Source organism: Pan troglodytes, chromosome 2, assembly GCF_028858775.2.
Source record: "Pan troglodytes isolate AG18354 chromosome 2, NHGRI_mPanTro3-v2.0_pri, whole genome shotgun sequence".
In the NCBI taxonomy this organism is placed as follows: Eukaryota; Metazoa; Chordata; class Mammalia; order Primates; family Hominidae; genus Pan; species Pan troglodytes.
Genome location: NC_086015.1, coordinates 90,256,745 through 90,280,669, shown reverse-complemented (window position 1 = coordinate 90,280,669; position 23,925 = coordinate 90,256,745). Strand labels below are relative to the sequence as shown.

Genomic DNA, 23,925 nt, shown 5'->3' with positions numbered 1-23,925 from the left:
TTTTGATATAAAGGATGCAGAGAATGGAAGGGCAGGATAGAACATTATTGATTCTTAACCTGGTTTAATTAAATAAATGATTCAGACAGTAGTTTGAAGTGCACATATGTCATGTGGTGTTTGCTTTAGCTTATTTTATTTTGAAGTCAGAGAAATGAAACAATTGAGATAAAAGAACCTGAATATAAATGAAACTCTTTCGTAGTCCACATTTTAGGCAACTGTAGTTCATTTAAAATGTCCACATTAAATATGAGTTTGACAATTCATCCCAACCTTTCAACAATGGCCGAAAGTGTGTACTTAACTTTGTTTTATTTTCAATTTATATAGCTCAACTTTGTGTATATGATTTTTTTTTACAAGTCACTAAGATGGTTTCAAATGCTTTTAGAGTGAAAAAGTAGTTATTTATTAAGATCTTTCAGAAAGCAATGTTTTAGGATTATAGTGATACAAACAGATCCCTAAGTTCATCTACATTTAAAGAATTAAGTTTTCTGATGCACATGATTTAAAAATACGATGGCATTATATGGGCTAAAAATTATGGGTCTATAATTTCTAGACTGGATTTATAGTCATTCCAGACATATCCTAAAAATCATTCTATTCTCTGAGAATCATTTTAAGTATTTTAGTTAATGTTACCTTTTTAAACATATGTCACAACAGTAGTGCTGTGGTCTGTTGGACCATATGTCCTCCTGAGGACACAAATGTCCTCCTGAAAATTCACATGTTGAATTCCTAACCCTCAAGGTGATGATATTAAGAGCTGGGGCCTGGGGAGGTGATTAAATCATGAGGTGAAGCCCTCATGAACGTGATATGTACCTGTATAAAAGAGGCTCCAGAGAGCTGCTCTGCCCCTTGCACAATGTGAGGACACATGGAAAGACAGATAGAAGTCATCATCTATGAGTAATGGGCCCTTAACAGGCAACTAATGTACCCATGACTTGATCTTGGCTTTCCCAGCCTCCAGAACTTTGAGAAGTAAATATTTGTTATGTGTAAGTCACTGAGTTAAATTTCATTATAGCACCCCAAACAGACCAAGGCAACTAATGCACAATTAAATTGTTAAGAATTGAGTACACATCTTAAAATGTTGTGAGTTTTGTCAATATAACTCTAGTTCTAGATATTTTGACAGTTTGATTTCTTCAGTTTAAAAAAATCATTTTTTTTCCTGTGTGCCGTACCATTTTGAACTAAGGTTCTGTTGCAACGAATCTCATTACAATTAAATTTGTTGAGATTACCAGACAAATAATGTAGTTTTTGTTAGTACAAAATTATAATTCTACCATTTCAAAGACTGATGTAAAACCAAATCTATATTTGAATCAACAATTCATTTGAAGTTTTACATGGATTGTGTAAACACTTTAATCACCATTTTTTGGATTTCTTTCCCTATCTGGTATATTGAAATGTATGGTGTATTTGAATCCACTCTTAGTAATAGGACAGTGTATACTGGTTTACATCTTTCCATATCTATCAGATCATCTCTACATTTAGTGCATTTACTGTCCTGTGCAAGTAAAAACAAATATCAATTGTTAGCTTAGAAAATTTTCTGTCCTAAGTATAAAAGTTCAGTTATAAATTCTTATTTAAAAATTATGATAAATAAACATAACCACTTAAATATATAACTATGTTTCATATGTCTCCTGAATTTGAAATAAGTTAACATCATCTATAAAATGAGGATGCTACTAAAGATTACCAGATTATGACATGGTTTATTATGAAATTAAAATTATATGATAAAAATGAGAATGTTATTAAATTAAACATGCCATGGTAAAAAAATGCTTATATTAATACTAGAAATCATATCAAAGTCACTTGGAATTATTTTATAAATGACTATATTAATTAAAAAATCACAATGACCTAAAAAAGTAAAATGTATAATATATGTGCATACATAATATATGTGTACATATGTGCACATATATGTACACATGATGTATAATATATAATCGGAATAATTGTATACATCATATGTAATATAAAGCATATATCATATATAACGTAATACAGAGCATTGTATTATGTATAAGATAGATCATACATAATATGTATAATATATTATGTGTGTCATATATATACACATATGTATATATATAATCTGAATTTTAAGGTTGGTTAGGCCACTGTAAAAAATTACGCAATTTCCAAAAGCTGAAACAATTAAAATGATATAGATTAAGAATACTTTAAACTTCATGAAAAGTATATGAACTGTTATACTTCAAAGGACAGACAGATGGTAGATGAATGATAGATGAAAGATAGATAGATAGATAGACAGATAGATATAAATGGTACCGTATGCTCTAGTATAATTTTCATCTAATGTTTGTTTCATACAATCAATAAAAATATAATTGAAATGAAAAAGTAATTAGTGCATTAACACCAAAGAATTTTGCCAGATTAAAACTGTAATTATAGGGGAAAATCTACCATTTCATTAATGGTATGATACAACTACTGGTAAACATGTTTGTTTTACTAAAATGAACTGAAAAAATAATTCTGTCATTTATTGAGTATTGCTTATGTTTTCATAACTTTAGATATTATATAACTCTCAAGTCAAACCTGTGCTTCATGTTTTTCTGATGGTTTTCATCAGAAATTGAGCATCACTGATGCTCAATTTGGTGCACTGTCGAAGGTCAAACATCTTGTAAACAAAATAACTGAAACTCATATCCAAAGATGTATCCAGGGCTCAATCCAGCTCTTTCCCATAGCTGCCCAAGTTGGTTCATTTCTCTGTGTTTTAACATGCTTATTTGTAATAAGATACTAATTGCCTGTTTTTATTCCATGTGGTTGAAGTTCTTCTTCCCCCAAATAGGGATACATTTTAAACATAAGCTGAAGAGTTGTGCAAATTCTCAAGGTTATGACACTGACAATCCAGTGTAGTTTCTTTCATTCCATTTCATCTTGATTTTTAATATAGATACAGCTGTGATTCTTTAAATGTATTTTAAATTGGCTTAACATATCATAGGATGAAAAATCCAGCAATAGCAGGAGTTGTAAAAGTGTAAATGGAGATATTAACAGTGATTTATTTGTGATCATTTATTAAAAATATGGAGATAAATGCTATAGTTTATGAAATTTGAAGAAATACAATTTAAACCTAATAAAATCAAATACATTTAGTTGATTTCAAATTATTGAATAAGATAAAGGAATGAAATAAGTAAACCAAAAAGAAATGCTGCAAGTTGAAAATATTCTTTCTGTTTAGGTCTCAGCTTTTCTTAGGCAATATATTCTTATTATGAATCCTTTTTAATCATGATTTTGAACCATCTTTCACAAACTTATAAATAAATGATTTTCAAATATAATCGCATCTAAAAGTTTTAATTTAAAAGGCAATTCACAAAGAAACAACATCACATAATTTGAAAGAATACAGTGTAAAATTGATAACATTGTTTACATACTAAATGAATCCTCCACACTTTCAGTTATGAACTAGAATATTAATGATGCAGGTGAGTCTGGTGACTTAGGCAGTCCTCAGATGTTTGATGAGGATAGAAGGAAAAATGGGCGTTAGGCTAACATTAAAATTCAATGCTACTATTTTTTTCTTTTAAAATAGATAATATGAACTTCCCAGCTTACAAAAAAACTTTTTAAAAAAATATTTTTGTGTGATTTCTTTAAAAATGTTATCTTTCAAACTTTAAGTTAAAAAAGAGGGATTGGTTTTTGTTCATATCTTTTTGTGTGTGTACGCATGTGTGTCTTCTTGGAGGTTGGTTGAGTGTTTAAGGGAAAAATAAATTATCTGAGCACTTTAAGCATCCATGGTGTAAAGTTTACAAAAACATGTTAAGAAACCTGAAAAAAAGTGAATTTACCAGAAAGAGTAAACCACTGATTTTAGTTCAGTGACAAAGGACATTAACAGATAATTCTCAAAAGCAGGCATGCGTGTGGCTAACAAGCATATGAAAAAATGCTCAACATCACTAATCATTAGAGAAACACAAATCAAAACCGCAATGAAATACCTTCTCACACCAGTGAGAATGACTGTTATTAAAAAGTCAAAAATAACAGATGCAGGCAAGTTTGCAGAGAAATGGAATGCTTGCATACTGCTGGTGGGAATATAAATTAGTTCAGTCACTGTGAAAAGAAGCCTGGGGATTTATCAGAGAAATTAAAACAGAACTACTGTTTCATCCAGCAATCCCATCACTGAGTATATACCCAAAAGAATATAAATTGTTCTACCATAAAGACACAGGCACATATATGTTCATTGCAGCACTATTCACAATATCAAAGACATGGAATCAACCTAGATGCCCATCAGTGGTGGACTGGATGAAGAAAATGTGGTACATATGCATTAGAAATACTACGCAGCCATTAAAAAGAATGAGATAATGTCCTTTGCAGCAGCAAAGATGCAGCTGCAGGCCATTATTCTAAGCAAATTAATGTGGAACAGAAAACCAAATATTGCACATTCTCACTTATAAGTCAGAGCTAAATATTGAGGACACATGGACACAAGGATGGGAACAACAGATACTGGGACCTAGTTGAGGATGGGAGGGTCCAGGAGGGTGAGGATCAAAAAACTACGTATCACATACTATGCTTACTACTTGGGAGACAAAATAATTTGTATACCAAATCCCAGCAACATTTAGTTTACCAATGTAACAAATTTCTACATGTACCCCTGAACCTAAAATAAAAGTTGGAAGGAAAAAAAATGCAATAGACCAAATCCCACTTAAGATTCATGTGAACCAATGTAAAAGAATGTTGTTAGCTTCACTTTGAAATATTTTTCTCATATAATAGTCTATAATGGCGTGTGTGTAAATGTGTGTGTGTAGGTTTGAAATTACATAGATAGATAGATATTTAGTCCTTTGAAACAGAATTATATATATATATACATATATATATAGTCCTCTGAAGCAAAATACTATGGATTTTTTTTTCAAAAGACCGGAAGACCACATGTAATATTTTCCCACAAAGAACATTAGTACTTTTCAATAAAGATTAAGCACAAAAACTGTTTGTTGGGGGTGGGGAGAAATGTATACATTTGATTGCTAGTGATTTTAGATGCCAGTAGTTGTCATAATTTTAGGTCCTGGCATAACACCATACATATAGCATATATTCAATAAATATTTGTTGAAGAAGAAGGAATAATTGAATATTAGATTTTTGTGTTACAAATGGACCTTTTAAAAAAGTCAATATATCTCCCTCCTTTCCCATTGAAGTGATTTGTTTATATAGTCAGAACTTAATAGGATAGCAGATATTGTGTTAGTATGCAATGATTACATTTTATTTAGACTGCCGTTTGTGAAAAACCTTACAGAGCATCACAAATTAAAGCAAAGTAGAACTTTAGATAACTTTCATTTTACATCATATTATAAAGCACTTCTAACTTTTTCTTCATTTTCATTATGTCTCTTTTCCCATTTTTATATAATTTTTTACAAAAAAGACCTTCACACTCTTCTCACTTACAGATTTAGCTTAAATAAAATTCAGTCATACAAAAACATACCTAGCTATTTCTGAGAAATTCTTATTCCTACTACCATTAAACTTATTTAGTCATCAATCTTGTACATTGTATAATATAGTTGATGTCATTATTAAAAAATGGAAAATTATCAGACATTAGAATTTTTTCTGAAACAAAAGAAAGACTATTATAACTGTTAAATCAAAGACGGCAAATCAACTTAATATCTAGAATTAATTAAAATTCCAAGAAAACCATCTAACTGAACAACCTTTAATAATTATGAATAATAATGCTAAACATAACCTTCATACAACTGAATTAAATATAATAATATGAAGTCCTCATTAATTTCAAGTTAAATTGTTAAATTTCACAGATATTAGTAGAGCCAAGGTGACATGAAACATATATAAGAAATAAGAAAAAGACAGACTTAAATACGACAAATTCTCTCTGAGCACGGCTTATGTAGAAATTAAACCATGTTTTTCTATAATGGCTTCAATTTTTTTTAATTTCCTCATCAGCTGCTAACCACTTAATGACTGCTCAGGAATACTTTTTATATTTCTCAACCACAACATAGGTATTTCTTCTGCCTTTATGGATATTCCCACCTTTTTAAGGTTGCTTTCTTTGAAATAAAATTCTTATTTGTATAACGATACCAGAAATTACTCATGGAGCCATCTGAGACAACAGATATTTACTTTTAGAACATTCTTTTAGTAGAATAAGTAGCTTCACTCAGCAAATCATTTTGGGATACATGTATTTTGAATATTTACTTGCAAGTTCTATGTGGAGAATAATTTATACTAACCCCATGGACTATGTCAATTTTAGAACAATTTCAAAACTATAGATATTTTAACATAGTTGCAGAGGAGTGGCAAGTTATTAATATTAAACTAGAATTTTAAAAAAGCAAAAGCTTCCTCTGCACACATGAACATCTTATTTATTTGTTTACCTCTCAAGACAGGCAAAAACGGTGTCCCATGCTAACATTTTAAATTTGACCAACATTTTAAAGTCCCATATATTTTAAATCTATATTCTGCAAGATTTTGATAATAGTCTTAAGTAACACTAAAAAAAATAAAATGTACCATCATTTCTCATATTCTATTCCAATAACCCTAACTGATAGTAATTTAGGTGACTTAATTACTTCTCATAATTAAGTAAAATTGAATCTCAATGTTTTTAACCTTTCTAAAAACTTCTACAAAGCTCCAGTTAATGTGCTTTCCAGGCTATAACAAAGAAACATACTGTACCTCTGATGCTGCTGGTTGTTGCAGATGTGGTTGGGCTGGTTGTTATGGCTACAGTGGTTGTGACTGTTGCAGTGGTAAGGGAGGGGATGATAGTAGTGGGAAGCAAAGTGTTGGGAACATCTGGTGAGTGGAAAAAAAATATAAACAAAATCATATCATGCAAACAAAAGAGAAACACAAATGATTCAAATTATAAATACATATAACTTATTGAGGTTTAACTTTAACAAGCTTTAACAGAATATCAGGTACAAAACTCACTGTGTCACACAATTCTTGTCATTTTTTTTCACTTCTTTTTCATGCTCCAACACAAAGCAAAGACTTGGAGCAATGTTTGAGAGAAAGCAGGTTATTTTCAATATTTAGAGTAAAATGTAAAATGACAAGAATTCATTTGTTCACTGAGTCATTTAAAAAGTTTGACATGCAGTAGCAAAAAACATGTAGGTAAAAAAAAATGACATGCTTTGTCAAAGAAGTAAACAGAATGACACATACAGAAATAAACACATATACCACCATATAAGATTAACAAAATGTTAACGATGAATGTGTAAATGCATGTTAAATGCTTTTTGATTTTTTTTTTCTTTTAGGAAGACTTAATGATAGGAAATGAGAGCAATCTTTAGAAACAAACAAACAAAAGAAGCCAATTGTTATTATTATTGTTATTTTGCTTCTCCTGTTCTCACAAATGAGGTTAATGCACAGTTTAGAGTCTTGCAATTCTTACCCTGGTTAACTGGTAACGCCTTCTAATAATTTTGCAGTACCTAGGAGTCTTTAACAAGTATTGAGTCAACTAGCATGGCACCCGATATTCTGAAAGGTTTATGATTTATTTTAATACGGCATACCTAGGAGGGGTTACTGAACACATACTTGAAGTGTAACATTGAACCTCTAATCCATAATTAGTTAAGTTGCCAAAAGTTAAGTGTAGCTTCAAATACAGAAAAAATAAAACCCAGAAAGAATAGTGTTTAATGCCCAAATCCTCTTTCCTTTCACTAAAAATCAGCTGAAAATATGAAGAGCAGCACAGAGAACATTGAAACAATACAGCCAGTGTCAAGCTATGAGATCTTCAGTGAGATCCTCAGAGAATCAAATCTTGTCTAAAGTGAATAGGCATGTAATCTACACAGTGAGGAAATTAGAAACAGTTTCCAAATTACCAGTAATTACTGTGCTGAGGTTTGATTTCACATGTTTGTCACACAGCCCTCATATATTCCGAGTGTTTGACAGATTATTTTGTATTAAAAGGTTTCCTGTCATTCTCTCAGTTAAAGTCTTTGAGTCACACCAAACATTTTCTAGTACTTTACTGCTGATAAATAGCCCTACTCACTCTGTAGACTCTACCTGCTGAATTTTCTACACTGGATACACCAGAAAACAGCATGAGATCGCTCTCTTATCTTGAATATTGATGTTTACACCTGTTTTTCGACAGGGAAAATGCTTCCTGGCCAGTCAAATTAAGAAAACAACCTTCTTAAAACTCAGTGGTGCTGCATTAATCACTAGGGAAAATGGGTAAAGCCTGGAGTGCGATCTACCATTATCATAAAGTAGAACTGACTTTAACGACATTATAAATGAAGAAAGATTATGTATATGGACAACGATACTTCTTGTTTACTAATTGTTATAATAACTCCTTATTTCAAGGTAAGATTTCTTAAACAGTTTAGGCAGACTGGAGGTAAATGAAAACATTTTCTAAATTTAAAAAAATGTGTAATTTTAACTTTTATACGTATCTAAAATAGAAAATAATACCTTCTTTGTTAGCAAAGTTATTTGCTGATTAGGATCTCAAAATATATACATTTAATAACTGCAAAGACCAATATCTTCCAAGTATATCAAATTTATGAACAAACAATAATACTAGGCATTTAAAACTCCATGTAAATGATCTGTTATTTCCAAATTTATCACAGATTATAACATGTTGGTTTATTTCCTATCACATAGTCAGTTAAAATACGATTGCATTGGATCTTATTCTAATAAGAAAAGCAGTCTTTCAAAATCAGCCCCATCACTGAATTATTAAGAGAAGGAATACAAATCACAGGATTTTGGTTTTGTTTTTAGTTTAGTTTTGTTTTGTTTTATTTACAATAATAATAATTATTATTATTATTATAGTAGTATTTGGAGTCCCCCCAACCTTGCCCCGCTTATACCACGTCAACCAATATAGGCAATAATAAATCCTGAATTTTTAAAAGACAGTCTATATATTTTCAAGTAGTAGGAGCATTCTTGTGTAAAGCAAACCATATCTTTATTTCTTACAAGGGTAAAAATGCATTAAGCATACATTTTTCCATAGGTTAATACTCAAATAACCTAAAAAGATGAGTAGTTTTAATAATTGCTAATCCACTTCAAAACAACATCCTTAGAATCTTTTAAAATACACAAATAGATAACATTACAAATTATTATTTACACATAGCCTGGTTCTTTTTTATCTGTTCAGCATTCTCCCTTATCCTCCTCTCTGACCTCATATGTGGCTAAAAACAAATTGACTGAAAGTAATTTGGTGGAAAGTGCCAAAATGACAATTGGGTTTAAAAAATGACTTGTCATAAAGAAACCCATGCCTGTTACTGTTACATGTTTTTAACAACTGCTAGCTTCATTTTGTTCTATGTGTTTTAAAACATTTAAAACATTTTTGTTTTTCTAATAATTTTGAGGGTTTTATTCCGTTCTTTCATTATTTGTTAAAGACCACCCCATTATTTCAGCTATATTGTGAAATAGCAAAAGTTAAAATAACCTAAATATTCAGCACCAGAATATTAATGGGAAGCAACTAAAATTGAATGATGTAAGATCAATTGAATTAGTTGAAATTCTCTGAAAGACCAGAACAGTTGTATGAAACGTCTGTCTTCTACCTAAACTTTCCACCCGCTCTGCTTTTCTTGCGCTCAGTGTTCCACTAGATAATCAGGTCTTCAAGAGAAGAGCTCTGCCTGGAATCCTGTACACTTTTAAACCTCTTACACTGTTTATGAAAAGAAGACTCCATCAAATATGGTACAGGGTGGAAACTGCAGCCCATTTTATCCCTTGTGAAATGATACCGCTTAAAATATTCCCCAATATTGAAAAATACTAATTCATACACAGAGAAATTATATACATGCACACATACATCATAAAAATGTTAAATACTGGTTCAACATTAACTTATTAATTTTTTCCATAGGACAAGATAATCTGCAGTTATACTAATATTTTAAGTAATGTGCTTAATATGACATGGCAGTGTCAGAGTATCTTAATATATGCCTTATATGGTAACATCCTATGATTAATCAGATGATATTTGAACACAGACACCAAGACAACTATAAATAAAACATGGTCAAATTTATGGCATGTGATGCATAATTTACGAATATTGGAATTTAGAAATGATAACCATCCAATATACAGCTCGATTTGTATATTTCACCTCTGATTTCAACATTGCAAAAGATGAGCTCATTTTTTTGTGTGTTCCTTGGAGAGTGTATTAATTTAACCAACTATAAATGCATTTGCCTGAAATAAAAATGTGTTTATAAATGATAGGTTCAGCACTTCAAATTTACAAAAGAAATTAATTGTGTCGTATTATATATTTGTAGTTTGTATTTTTAGATGTTAAGGTATAAAGAGTGAAGAGTCAGCAATTGATAAAATATGTAGCTAATAAAAAAAGGTATTTGAAAAATGAACTAAGTGAAAGTAAATTTTGTCTAGAGCTGATCAGAGAAATTAGTAATTATACATAAATTATTTAGACTCAATTTAAATCCAAACAAGATAAATTTCAATGAAGTTCATCAAAATCAGAATTTAAAATACTCTCATTAATAAGAAATTTGTTTGCTATCTAATCTAACAATAGTTTTCAGGCTGTTAAAAGTTTTAATCACAATATATAGGAATGTGTAATGACAATTTCTCTGAAATTATGAAATCATAATTATGTGTTTTAAATTTATTTAGCCAATTTATTCTCACCACATACTAAATACCATATATCATGGTATACTAAAATAAATAATACTCACTAAAATAAATTGATGGTTTTAGATAGGATATGAAATGAATTCATACAGACCCAGTGTTCATGATCTAAACTTTAAATATATCTTTATACATATATTTTATATATGTACACATTTTATGTAAATCCTGGACCTCTATCTATCTATCTATCTATCTATCTGTCTATCTAAGAAGTTTTATTTAAAAGGCAATGTGAGCCTTTTTATTGACAGGAAGCTGAGAAAAGTAAAGATTCCAAGATATTAAAATATCTTCTTATAATTTTGCCTACACATAAAGTTTGAATTGTAATAAATTATACTTTTCATTTCACTTATAACATATATAAAGTACTGTTTTCATGTAAAAGGAAAATTTTGGGGTACTTCAATAACAGACAGAACCCCTAACTCAAGTCAATAGAACAATTTCATAATTGTGCAGACAGTCTAACTAGGCTGCAAAAGTTATTCATGTGAGTGAACGTTGGGTTGTCAATAAATGCAATGTAAATAATCTGAGTACTTCTATAAGAACTTAGTCACATGCAGAAGTATAATTTCAGCTAAAACAACGCATTTGCCAAATCAGGAAACTAAAATCTGTTTACAGGACCATGGCTAAACTTAAATATGATAAATTCATCAGTCCATCATCTCTCCTGCTTAACCTGCGTGACTCTGATAGGAACTCCAAAACTGCACCACCCACTATTGTGTTGAGGCAGCCATAACTTTGAGGTTTCCTATTACAACAGGGGCTAGAGTTCCTCATAGGATACATGTCTGGCTTGTTTTATTTATTTTTCAAGTGCCAAGTTAATGTAGAGAAAGAAGCTTAAGCCTAGCATACAAGAAGACATCTGCCTCTGACACAAGTGCTTTACCCCCTTGACAGAGCTAGACATAGCTCTTCCTGTTCTTTGTGCTGTAGGTTCTCAGAGGCACACCCTGTTTCACATTTGTTATCTCATTCATGTCCATCCTTTAAATCCTGGTTCAAATAGGATCTCATATGGAAAGCATGGCCCAGTTCTGCAAAGAGTTAATATCTTCCTTCTCTGAGCTTTTAAGCATTTTGCAGACACCCGTGTACATGTTTATATTTATGTGTTTCCCTCTCCCAATAAACTGTAGGCTCAGCCTCATAAATTAACATGTTTTTGTCTTTTAAAATATCACTTTGTCTTAGACAAATTTACTCTGAGCCAATCCCTCATTAGCTTTTCATTTCAGAATAGCCACCCTTTCCTGATACCTAACAAAATGCTACTTTCACGTCTCAGCCTGATTCCTACCTGCTTTGTGAAGACTTCCTTGACCAGCTAAGCCCACCTAATTTCCTTTCACCACCCATTGTACTTTTTGAGTTTATCTACTGCTTCCTTCACTTTGTCCCACCCAAATCCCCATGACCAATAATGCTTCCATTCATGACATACAGCTATGGGAGGACCCAGAGTTATGTGTGTCCCACTAGCTCTATATCCATTTCTGTCCCTCAGTAGAAAACACAAATTAAAAATGTGCGATGTTATAATAACATTTTCAAATTTGCTCTAGTTTACATAATCAGTTTGTAAACTCTATTATTTTAGCTCTTTTTAATAATAAAGTATGCAGTACACTGATTATAACTCAAAGCTCTTCAGAAAATCTGGGATTGGAAATTGAGAAGCTGTAACATTCATTTGATACTTAACATATATTGCTTGCATTTTTGTTTCCTGAACAAATGAGAATAAGATAATAGAGAGAATGAACTTCATGGTAAACTTTTGCGCTTCATCAGGGTGCCTAGCTCTATGCTTTCAATGTGGTAGGTGCTTTTTGTTTGTCTGTTTTAAGAGATGGGGTCTTGCTATGTTGCCCAGGCTGGAATGCAGTGGCTATCCACAGGCATGGCCATGGTGCACTACATTTCTGAACTCCTAAACTCAAACGATCTTTCTGTCTCAGCATCCTGAGTAGCTGGGACTACAGGGATGGATCACAGTGCTAGAAATGACAGGTGCTTTATCAATAACGTCACTCCTGATGATAATGATACCAGTAGATAGGCAATAGTATCATTCTTAAAAATATGAATCAGTAACAGAAGCTTATACATGGTTAATCCCTGAAAAAAGTTGCTCTCCCTTTTATCATGTGTGAGGTGATTTTTCATAAGTCCTGTTAAGAGTCTTCCAGTCTAAAGGAGTATTAAAAAAATTAAAATGCAGCATACAGAATAGTTCTATATTCTAAATGCAGGTTTTCAGTGTTTTTAAAAGTGTTAGAGCTCTAAATCATATCATCCAATTAAAAACAACAGAAAAGTGTCCTTTTCTTTATATTCTAATGAAGGATTTTTTTAAAAATGCCACCACATTGTTATTGGAGCTTATTAGAGCACAACAGATCCTGTATAACCTTGTCAAAATGAAATCACTTTCAACAAGCGCTGTATACAATAAACTGAAGAGTGGTACAGCACCTTTTTTCCAATAACGAGCTTTTCAGGTTAAAGGTATGTTCTGTTCTCTACAAATGCAGTGTACAATAATTTCTAACTTGTCAACCTGTTTTGTTTTCTGGCAGTTTCTCTTTTTAAAAATGGCATTCAGAATGGATTTTCGAAACAAAATTAAGTCTAAAGAGTCCCAGAAGCCCAAGCTGCTTGTTTCTCTCCAAGGACTAGTGTTCAATAGGGAGAGAAATTGTTACCATTTAGTCTGGAATCCATATGTTTACTTTCTTTCTGCTTTATGTCACTAATGTCCTCCCCCAGGGGTGGTCCCAGGATGATAAAGAATAAATAAAAACTAAGAGTTATTAGTGGAGATGTAGAAGTGTTAGAACTTGAGGTATATCATTAGAATTATTATGGTAAGATGTGTCTTTTTTGGTGAAAGGTACTCACATTTCCCTATCTTAAAAAATAATAGGGTAGTTTTCCTTACTACTAATTGCACTGACTGACATTGGAAACAATTGTAAGAGGAAAGTTTACTTTGTTTGCTTTTGCCTGTACAAAAGAAGAAGGACATTTATCTGCTCCCATTATGCTCAGCTACATGCAGCAGCCTATTTGGATCACAGTGTAAAAGTGATCCAGCACCAAAGCTCTTACTTAAAGCTCTTACCAAAGCTCTTACTTAAATGATAATCACCAGGTTGAGAAGGTCCCAACTCACCAGTACACGCCTCCTCCTCAACAGTCATATAGTAACCCCATCTGCTTCAAAAAAGGAACTCTTTTAAAAATTATATTTGAATAAATCCCTTTTCATCCCTCTGATAGCTTCCACTGGTTTCTCATACTAAATGGAATGCTTATACAAGAAAAAAAAAGCTGTTCTTAAAATATGAAAAGTACTGCAATTTTAAACTGTAGGCGGTAACTGTCAGTTCTATGTAATTACAAGAAAACTTCATGAATAAAATCAATGCTTTATTTGAAAAAACGTATGCATTTTTTCTTTTATAATACTTTTTTACATTCCAAACTGACAAAAGTAAAGTGAAATTTCAAGTATGAGAAAAATGCATTTGAAGTGGATTATCCTGTATCATTTAGCTCCGCCTACTTCAATATTGTGAGCCCTTTCCTACTCTTTCCTTAAAATACTCTACCTGAAAGTAAATCACATGATTTGGTCCAATACTTTAAGTTCTGTGAAAATGTACGAGAATATTACTGTCATCCATTAAAAGAAAAACGTAAATCAGCTATGAATAAACACAAGGAGAACTGTGATATAGTAGAAAAATACTGACTGAGAAATCCACATATTTTGATTTTTCATGTAGGCTCTGTGATAAAGTAGCTGAGAGCCATTTTGCATGTAATTTAACCTCTATGCATCTATGCTTCCTCATCTAAAAACTGAAGACTTTCGGCTTGGTCATTTATATAAATCCTTTTAGACCAAGTTTTTAACCAGTGATGGATCAGAGTTGATCTTCTAAAAGCAAAACACCTTCACTCAAAAAATGATACATGAAAAAACGTTTGCACATGACGTCAGGACATATGAGAGTCCATAAGGGCGTTGGTTCAGATTCAAAATGCAATGAAGTAAATACATTTGTTGCCTCCTATTCTCTAATTATCTCAACTGAAAAATAATCTCATGTATACTAGAAAAAATGATCTTAATATGTATGTTATTTTAAAAATATTAACGTCAGTGAACATTTCAGAATACAAAAATCACTATTTGCAGTAATCCACCCATATTTAAATATAATATCCTTATGATTAAAAACTGTTTTAAGATTTCTTGCATGACTTTTTTTTTCCATTTTTATCTTTCATTCTGTAAAATAGTTGCTTAACCCATACTAGGTTATATTTTTATGTTACTCTATAGATTTATCACCATGTAACTTACCCGAAATATGTTTTAGGTTTATCTTGATACTGCTTCTCATTTAATATATAAATTTCATCAAAGATTAAAGTAGCTTCCAGAATCCTGAACCAACATTTTTGAGGATTAACTAAACTGTGCTGCATTTTGGAGGGTGAAGAGAGTACTATGCACACGGCACTAATTTTAGTGAATTATAATTTTGACATAAATGTTTGTTAACTGCCAGTTTTTAAAAGTAATAACGTGAATCCAAATGCAATATTCTATATTGAAATACAAAAGTTTAGTTAAATAAAAATTAAATGATAAGGTAATAATGTTTCAAAGATTGTTATTATAACCTTGCTAACCTATAATTTAAGAAAAATATGAATGTCTATTTACAGGTAATTTTTGCACATGCATATTAATGAATAGGTCCACTTTGACATATCCTTAGAACACAATCCCTGAATAAAACTAAATAATGTTAAGAATAATTGTGAATAAGCATCTATTGAGCTTCACTTTTAATATCCACTCCTATCACCTGTATTTCTAATGGTCAGAGCTCTCATGAGAAGCCAGGTCTCTCTTATAAAAGGTTGAATTTCAGTTAGCAAAGTCATTTAACTTTGCAAAAAGATGAAAACACATGCTTGGAATCAATTGCATAACTCTTTAATTGCAAAAATTTTTATTAGAAAAATTAATCTATGCACAGTTATTTATGTTTTGAATTACTTAATTCTATAAGTAAGGCACATTTCACCTGGGTTGCTAAGTAAACACGTCTTTTTTTTTTCAATATGGGATAAAAACTAAAGGTTATTATTTTGGTGACCAAGGAATATCAATTATTTCCCTGATTTTATCCAGAAGTCAAGGCTGTTTGTGTGTATGTGTGAGTGTATATATATATATATATATATGTACACACACACACATACACACACACCCCTGTATATTCGTATATGTGTGTATATATGTTGATATGGGTATGTATGTGTATATATGTGTATATGTGTATGTATTGCTTCACTAAAGTTTCTTCTCTTGAAAACAGTAGGAGAGACAGACAGAAACAGATTTAAATATTAAATAAATATTTATTGAGCACCTACTATTTAGAAGGCCCTGTTCTAAGAGCTAGCGGTATAGAAATAAATAAGATGCATAAAATATCTGTTTCCTAGGAGGTCATAGTCTAGTGTGAGGACATAGAATATATTCACATATACAGACGCATACATATATGTGTACATATATATACATATGTATATATAGACACGCAAACATGTACATACACACAAATAGCTAAACTATCACATAATGATATATGTCTTGTAGAGTATTTAATTGAAGTGATATGTAACTGGGGGACAATTTAGATGGTAATGGAAAAAAAAGGCCTCACTGAGAAATCCCTTTTAATCTGAGATCTGAATAAGAAATCAATCTTGCAAAGATCAGCATTTCTGGCAGCATTTCTTGTGCATCTTGGACAAGCATTCCAAGCAGAGGCAAAATTTCTATAAAGAAAATGACCTTGATAACTTAGAGGAGCTGAAAGAGGACCAGAGAGACAGAAGTGGGTGTGTGAAGAGTGATGAGAGATGCCACCGATGTAGGCAGCAGCCATAAAATGCAGGGCTTGGAAAAGTAGGACAATGAGGGTTTGGCTTTTATACAAAGGATGATGAAATGCCTTTGTATAAGTTTAAATGGGGAAACGACATGAAGAGATATGCATTTAAAACGTTTATATATTGAAGCTATGTGAGAAAGAGATTGAAGGTGTGGGAGTGTGGAACCAGGGAGCCTAGTCTAAGCCAGAGAGGATGATGGAGAGAAGTGCCCACTTTGGGAATGTGATTTGGAGGCAACGTTGATGGAACTTCGTGATGAATTGGAGAGAAGGGTAGAATAGAATCAAGGAAAAATTTTAGAATCCGAAACAAGAATATATGTTGTAACAATATGTGTGAAAACTATATTGTAAAAAGCTACAAAGCAGGTTTTATGTAAAAATCTATGTCTTCTATTTAGGAATGCCATTGTTTCTGAAAACTAATGCCAACATTTCCTCCCATGGGCCATCGCATATTGCTTGAAATCTGTAACAAATGAGCCAATTAACACACATATACTTGGGTAGAAGAGCTCTGTACATTTTGGTAAAGCTACAGCCTGGCCTTATTTCCACATAAACAAATATAGAAGGACTGAGTGCCACAGATTCTATCCTTCTCTTTACCTTATTTTATACTGCAACTGAGAGAAAATATTATATGTAAATAAGGTGAGAATATATTTTTTTAATGATGAAATTGTTTAGTGATAGAAGGCAGGAATGACGGTTTTTTCCTATGTACATTTCATTCTGTGATTCATCTAGCACATAGAAATATTTATTTCAGAATGGCATCTCTCAACAGAATTTTTACTCTAAAAGCAGAAACCTTAGTGTACCTACTTTATGCTCATCTTAAAACAGAGACATATAATTAAGCCTTAACTCTGTGTTGAGTGTGCCCACACACATACACCTTTTAAAATGTTTTGTAATGAAAATAGTGCTCCTGTCTCTACTATTTTATGCCATTCCATTTCTCTCTGCAGAGTTCAACAGCATATTCATCCAGTCAGAGGTACACCTTTCCTACAGGCATCAGAGCTCTCCCTGCTTATTCATGTCCACAAATGATAGCGTTTTATCTCAGCGATTAAAGAAGATACTGTTTTAAGAATCGTCCAACTAGTTACTGCCTGGAAACTCTCAACCAGAGATGAGAGCAGCAACCATAGGGCTCTTCCATTAGCACACTGTTTGTTGCTCGGTATGGATGCCTTTTCCATCCTTTTTTCCCTCTACTGTATATTTTCCATCTATGCTTCTAAGAAAAATGCTCCAAAGGAAAAATGCTCATTACGAGTACACAGAATTAACTTACCAACTGGTAGGTCTGTTTCCATGTGAAAGAACAGATTTTAGTTGAATCCCTTTTTAATGTTTGCTAGGCTTTACATCTGTCCATAATCCAGGCTTCTCTTTTTCCTTCCCCAGCCACCCATACGAGCTAGAAGATGTACTCTCCTAGTTCTCAGTGTGACCTGTAAAGATCACCTTGCCTAAAAAAATCATGTAGCCTCTCAATACTGCTAGATGTTTCGTTGCTGGATAATTTAATAGTAAATGCACGTTGCAGGGGCTGGCAATCTTCCGGCCTAGCTACACATTTACTATGAAGCACAAAAGGACATTTTTCATTGTATTGTGATGAAGTTCTCAGATCATTGATAATCATGACATGAATACATGAGAGATATATCTCTCTAAGATTAGGGATGTATTATTATATAATATTTGCTTAGTTCTATGGCAAGAAAATTTTAAAAGCAAATTTAAGGTATTACTTTATGATGTTCCTAATCTGTTGCTTAATGATTACTGCATTCACTGACATATATATTATTTTGCTAAATTTAGGGTCAAGTACTGACAACTCTAAAGGAAATGAATTTATATTTTGCACATCTGTTACATATTTGAAAAAGATGATAGATGGATTGGAAATGTCTGTTAAAGTGAAAGAAAAGATACCATCCATGACTCAATTTTTCCTCTCCCATAGTAAGCAAGTTAACTGAAATGGAGAATCACTACCCAGGATGGAAGAGGGAACCTGTGTTTACCTACAGTCTCTGAAAACGATATGTGTCTACATGAGCAACAAAGCTTGGACGTTTGGCTTGATCCAGCAGTCTATAATATCTATGTGTATGATTTTCTGTCTTTGAGTGTTTTTTGACATTTATTATTAACAATAAAAGCTGAGTGAAATGAAAGTAGCAATCTTATTGATTCTTAGGAGCTAGAAAGGCACATTTAATAGCTTAATACCTTTTAGTAGATCAAAGCACTTAGAGATCTCTAGCAGTAATATTCTCTATTAAAATTCTAAAACTCCAGAACACTCTTTTTAAAATAATGTATCCTACCAACTAACAATAAAATATGACGTATCCTATTCTCTATATATGTTACTTCTGAAGTAAATTATCCTGGAAACATAAAAAGCAGTATCATATTTCCATCACTGTTTAATAGACACATGAACAAATAAAACAAACCGTAACAGTCAAGTGATACTTTAGAGAGACTAAGATTATCAGAAATCGTGATAAGCTTATTAGCAGGACAGAAATATAAGCAAATCTTGATTCTAACTTACTATATAGTATCATAATACTAATTATAGAGATTTTACTTATCTTACATGGTTGTAAAGGTCAAATTTGCTAGAAAAGCAAAATACATACATGTAAAGAAAACGAAATCTGTGGAAAGGTGCATAGTGGGCAATTTCATTCTAAATGATAGCAAGAGTTAAGATAATAAAGGAGTGATGAATTGTTATAAAACTTATTCATACAAGGAGAAAATAATGAAGTAAGGGAATAAGTTAGCACAGTGGTAAAATAATTTTAACACTCACATAGGGTTACTACAGTAAAAGAAAAAATAAATTTGAAAAGGAAAGGGGACTATTACAAAAAAACTTTATGGAATAGTGCATCTCAACTCTGCTATACCTGTGAGACAAGATGGGTTCCCCTCCAAAGCTCTAATCATTATCCTTGCTACCCTTGTCTACAATCTGGACCTGCCATTAATAGTATAGCTATTGGCAGAAGGAGAAATTAGTTACTATTTTTTCTGCTGGTATTACTGTATTTCTTCCCAGATCCTGGGGGAGGCTTTGAGAATGGAGGTGATATTAAAGAGTTGCAGCATATCTGTCCATTTCCCATTTGTATTTTGAGCAATGCTTATTAATTTCTCTAATGAGTTTAAAGGGAGGTAAAAGAGACACTGGGAAGGTTAAGAGGGAAGGAGTTTAGGGTTTGGGGAATGTGGTGATTTGCGTTTCTCACTTTCCGTAGATGTTCTTTCTCAAAGCTTCCCAGGTCCTGTACATTTCTGACACTTTGATGAGTGTATTTTTAATCAATGATGATAAATAGAAGAGTATGCATTGCTTCCAATCACAAAATAGAATTAGCATAATACCATTGGTCATTCCCTAGATCCATACCTCGCATGATAAAATGGTATCATCTGCTATGTTCTCTATAGTGAATGGATGCACATCCGGGTAGTTTCTGCTTGAAGACAAGATATTCAACCTATATTTTCTGAACTTAATGTTGCATTAGAGAACAAGGGTGACTATAACTTATGTCTTGCTTTGTACATGGTCAATTTGTTACATTGTTGAGATTTTAAGACATTTTCTATCTCATAGAAAAAAATTAGAGTTTTCTCATTTTTCAATAGCGTTAACCTAATTTATGTTCCGGGTAGCTTTCAGGGAAGATTATGAGCAATAACTGTATGCAACTCATGGGCAAGTTTCTTACCAGACCCTTGGTGTTTGATTGTCCTTGGTATAATAAGACTACTAGAAATATAATAGTAAGAATAGTCTAATTTATTATATATCTGTATAACTGGCACTTTGCTGAGTAATTCCATTTACAATGTATGTCATATTATAAATGAATTTATTAATTTGTAATAATATTTATCATAATATTTATATTTAAATATTTATTATAATTATTTATATTTGTAATATTTATAAATAATAGTGATATGTTACTATTTTTAAACATTCCATACAGTTGGAACTACACAAAGTGTGAACATCTGCCACATTGTATGACCATCTTACTATAGCTCCCTATAACTCCTCTATTTTGTGTCACAATTATCTAAATGCTTAGCTTATATTCCACATTAAACTATAATCTTCTTGTTCGTTATTTGTCTTTGCTCCTTTGTACCTGGTAGATAAGTACTATATATCTGTTGGGTGAGTGAATTAGTTTTTATCTTGATCCTAGTTCTTCAAATGTTAAGAATAGCAATGGGTCAAGATATTCAAAGCCATTAAAACTATGGATATAATCATCCATTGTAAATAAATAAATAGTATGACCACAATAATCACAAGAGATATACTTCAACATTTTTATAAAGAAGCAAATAGAAACTACTGTGCTCAGAGGAATTAATTAGTATAATTATGGCTACCAATTTAACAGTTAAATTTTTCCATTGCCAAGCTTGTTCATAAAATGTGCTACTTTCTTTCTTAATGGAACCTCCACAGTGCAAATGTTTCTTAAGCATGACGTTTAATCTTACAGGTATTAGTATGGGTAGACCTTTCATTGAGGATAAATTTTAGACTGGCAGTTAAATTACTACATGTGGTCCTAATGCTGAAATTTTTAAAGGTGTAATTAGGAGGGAGTGGGGGAATCACCAGTGTCTCTAACACAAAATGTCAGTGGTTTTAACAATTAAATGTGGTAGCATTTAAATAATGCACTTCCACTGACACCCAAACAATAAAATCTAACTATTATGACGGCATCCAGATAGTAGATGATTTCACAGGAAAGTGCTCAGAACTCCATCAAGTTAAGAATCAATAGAATCTAAGCAATTGTGGTAGAGTCAAAGACACGGGTCTCAGCTCGTGAAAAACCCTCTGTACTAGAGCTATATTAAATTATCACCACTAATGTAAAATCAACCTTGGTGTAAAAGATAAAAGGGTAAAGTTCTCACAAATGATCACTTATCACTCCATTCCAAAAATGCATACAGCATTCATTATAGATCAAAATGCCACTCAAATTTCATCATTTAGTAAGGTTTTGAAACAGCCAAACCATTAACAGAAGAGAGTAGCTTTTTATATTTATACAACTAGCGACTAATGAAACATTATACCCAGCGTGCAAAGGGGAAAAATCCTTTATTTTGCCATGAACCCAATTGGTGCCCCTTTTAAACACAGCATAATATGGTTTCACTGTTTCATCGAGCCTCTCATTACTTGTGTCAATAATCCTAGGTAAACCACTGTTGAACTTCACAGCATTTATCTAGCAGCATGAGTAGCATTAATCTATGGGGTGCTTTTGATGAATTGTAGTTCAAAAAGCAAAGCCAAAAATGACTTCTCACAAAGTGCTTAGGGAAGTATTTATTAGAAATACAGCAACTGCCAACTACCTAAAGGTAGCTTGGCTATTTAGGACATCATGCTGTTGGCTAGCTTGCAAGCACTGAAAAAATATATGAATTTTCCTGATGAGCTACTTTAAAAAAAATGATATACTTTTCATTTAGGTATATTATTTTTTCTGTCACTTCTCTTCTAATTCTCAATACTTTATGACATATTGCTTTTGACACAATGTGACATGCTATACAACATGTCCCCAGGTGCTCAGAAACTGTTAGGTGAGAGAAGCACTTGGAAAATTAAGGTGAATCAGATAGACTACACTTTCCTTACATGACTGCATGATCTAAACATCCAGGGAGCATCAACTGAAATCTACTCTTGGATCCTGCTCTAAGGATCTCACTTACCTTCCTGACACACCCAGTGGTTCTAACATTCTCTCTGGCAGAAAGGCCAGCAGGGTCTGTCTACAGGGATTACCACATTTAAATACAATTTATCAGTCTAATTGGATTAGGCTAATTTTTCCAAAGTTGAATTTTGTACAATTCATGAAGTGCTAGAAATTCAACTGTTAGTTCTACTATTTTCTAGATGTTTTACACGAATAGCCTATTCATTGTGAGCCTTTCGTTGCTTACCATAGCAAAGCAGTATTAAGTACTGAGAGATTTTATACAATAATGCAACTTGAAAATAGGAAAACTGTATATTGACTGAACAGATTAATTTTTTCCAACGTTGGCAAAATGAACAAAATGAATACCTGGGAAAAATAACACTTGTTAGATTAATTTCTCCCTAAAATTAATCTCTTTACAAAGAAATATACTAGACCCCCAAAATTCTTTTTGGAAAGGTATGGAACAAACACATAGGTCTTTTAGTATTCCATAAATACATTCAAGAGAAAGATATCAAATAAACATATTTTGTCCATAGTTTCTAAGATCCACGATTTATGACAGCACTGTGTTATATAATACTCATTTAGTATACTGTAATATTATGTTGAATATAATACTAGTCCCAGAAAAGTTTTCTTGGTGAAATATGTTGAAAATCTTACATTGGCTAATGGCTTTTCCTAGTGGAGATTCGCAATGCACCCTGACATATACAATAAAGTCTGGGAAGTACTGTAGTAAAGAAACCTGACTAATTTTATTTATTGCAATATTCATCAATCTCATAAAAATTCATCTCCATCTAACAATATCTAAAAGAAGCTACCTTATGAAAAACCCATTGTGGCATTTGAAAGTTGGAAAAAACAGAAATTTTATTCACTCATGGCGACTGGTATTTCTTTCTGTGATTTTGTTATATTTACTCAAATTGTGAGATAAGTAGAGTCAAGAAAAAGTCTATAGGAACTTTAAATTATTGTTCAATGAAATTGATGCAGTTGTTGCTAATATTGTACACTCCCATTTTTGCTGCATTTCAATGACACTGTCATTCTTTGTGAAACCAAATTACAGAAGTTATAAAGTATATGTTTATGATAATACAATAAAAATTAGCTTAAAGGAAATGTAATTTTCATGATTCCAGATTATAAGTGAACACATTTATTTATAGAATTTAAAGACAATCAGCCGG

At 32.0% G+C, this 23,925-nt stretch overlaps 1 protein-coding gene across 5 annotated transcripts in view; it reads right to left on the bottom strand.

Annotated features, from left to right (window-relative positions):
• Positions 1 to 23,925, bottom strand: part of CADM2 (cell adhesion molecule 2) — a 1,117,362-nt gene that overhangs the window by 88,681 nt on the left and 1,004,756 nt on the right. For 3 of the 5 annotated variants that reach the window (XM_016941511.4, XM_016941509.4, XM_063806909.1), the window contains one exon: positions 6,859 to 6,978. The exons of the other annotated variants lie outside the window; for them this stretch is intronic. In XM_016941511.4, the coding sequence (XP_016797000.2) occupies positions 6,859 to 6,978 (120 nt within the window). The remainder of the gene's footprint in view (positions 1 to 6,858; positions 6,979 to 23,925) is intronic. 5 annotated transcript variants of the gene reach the window in all.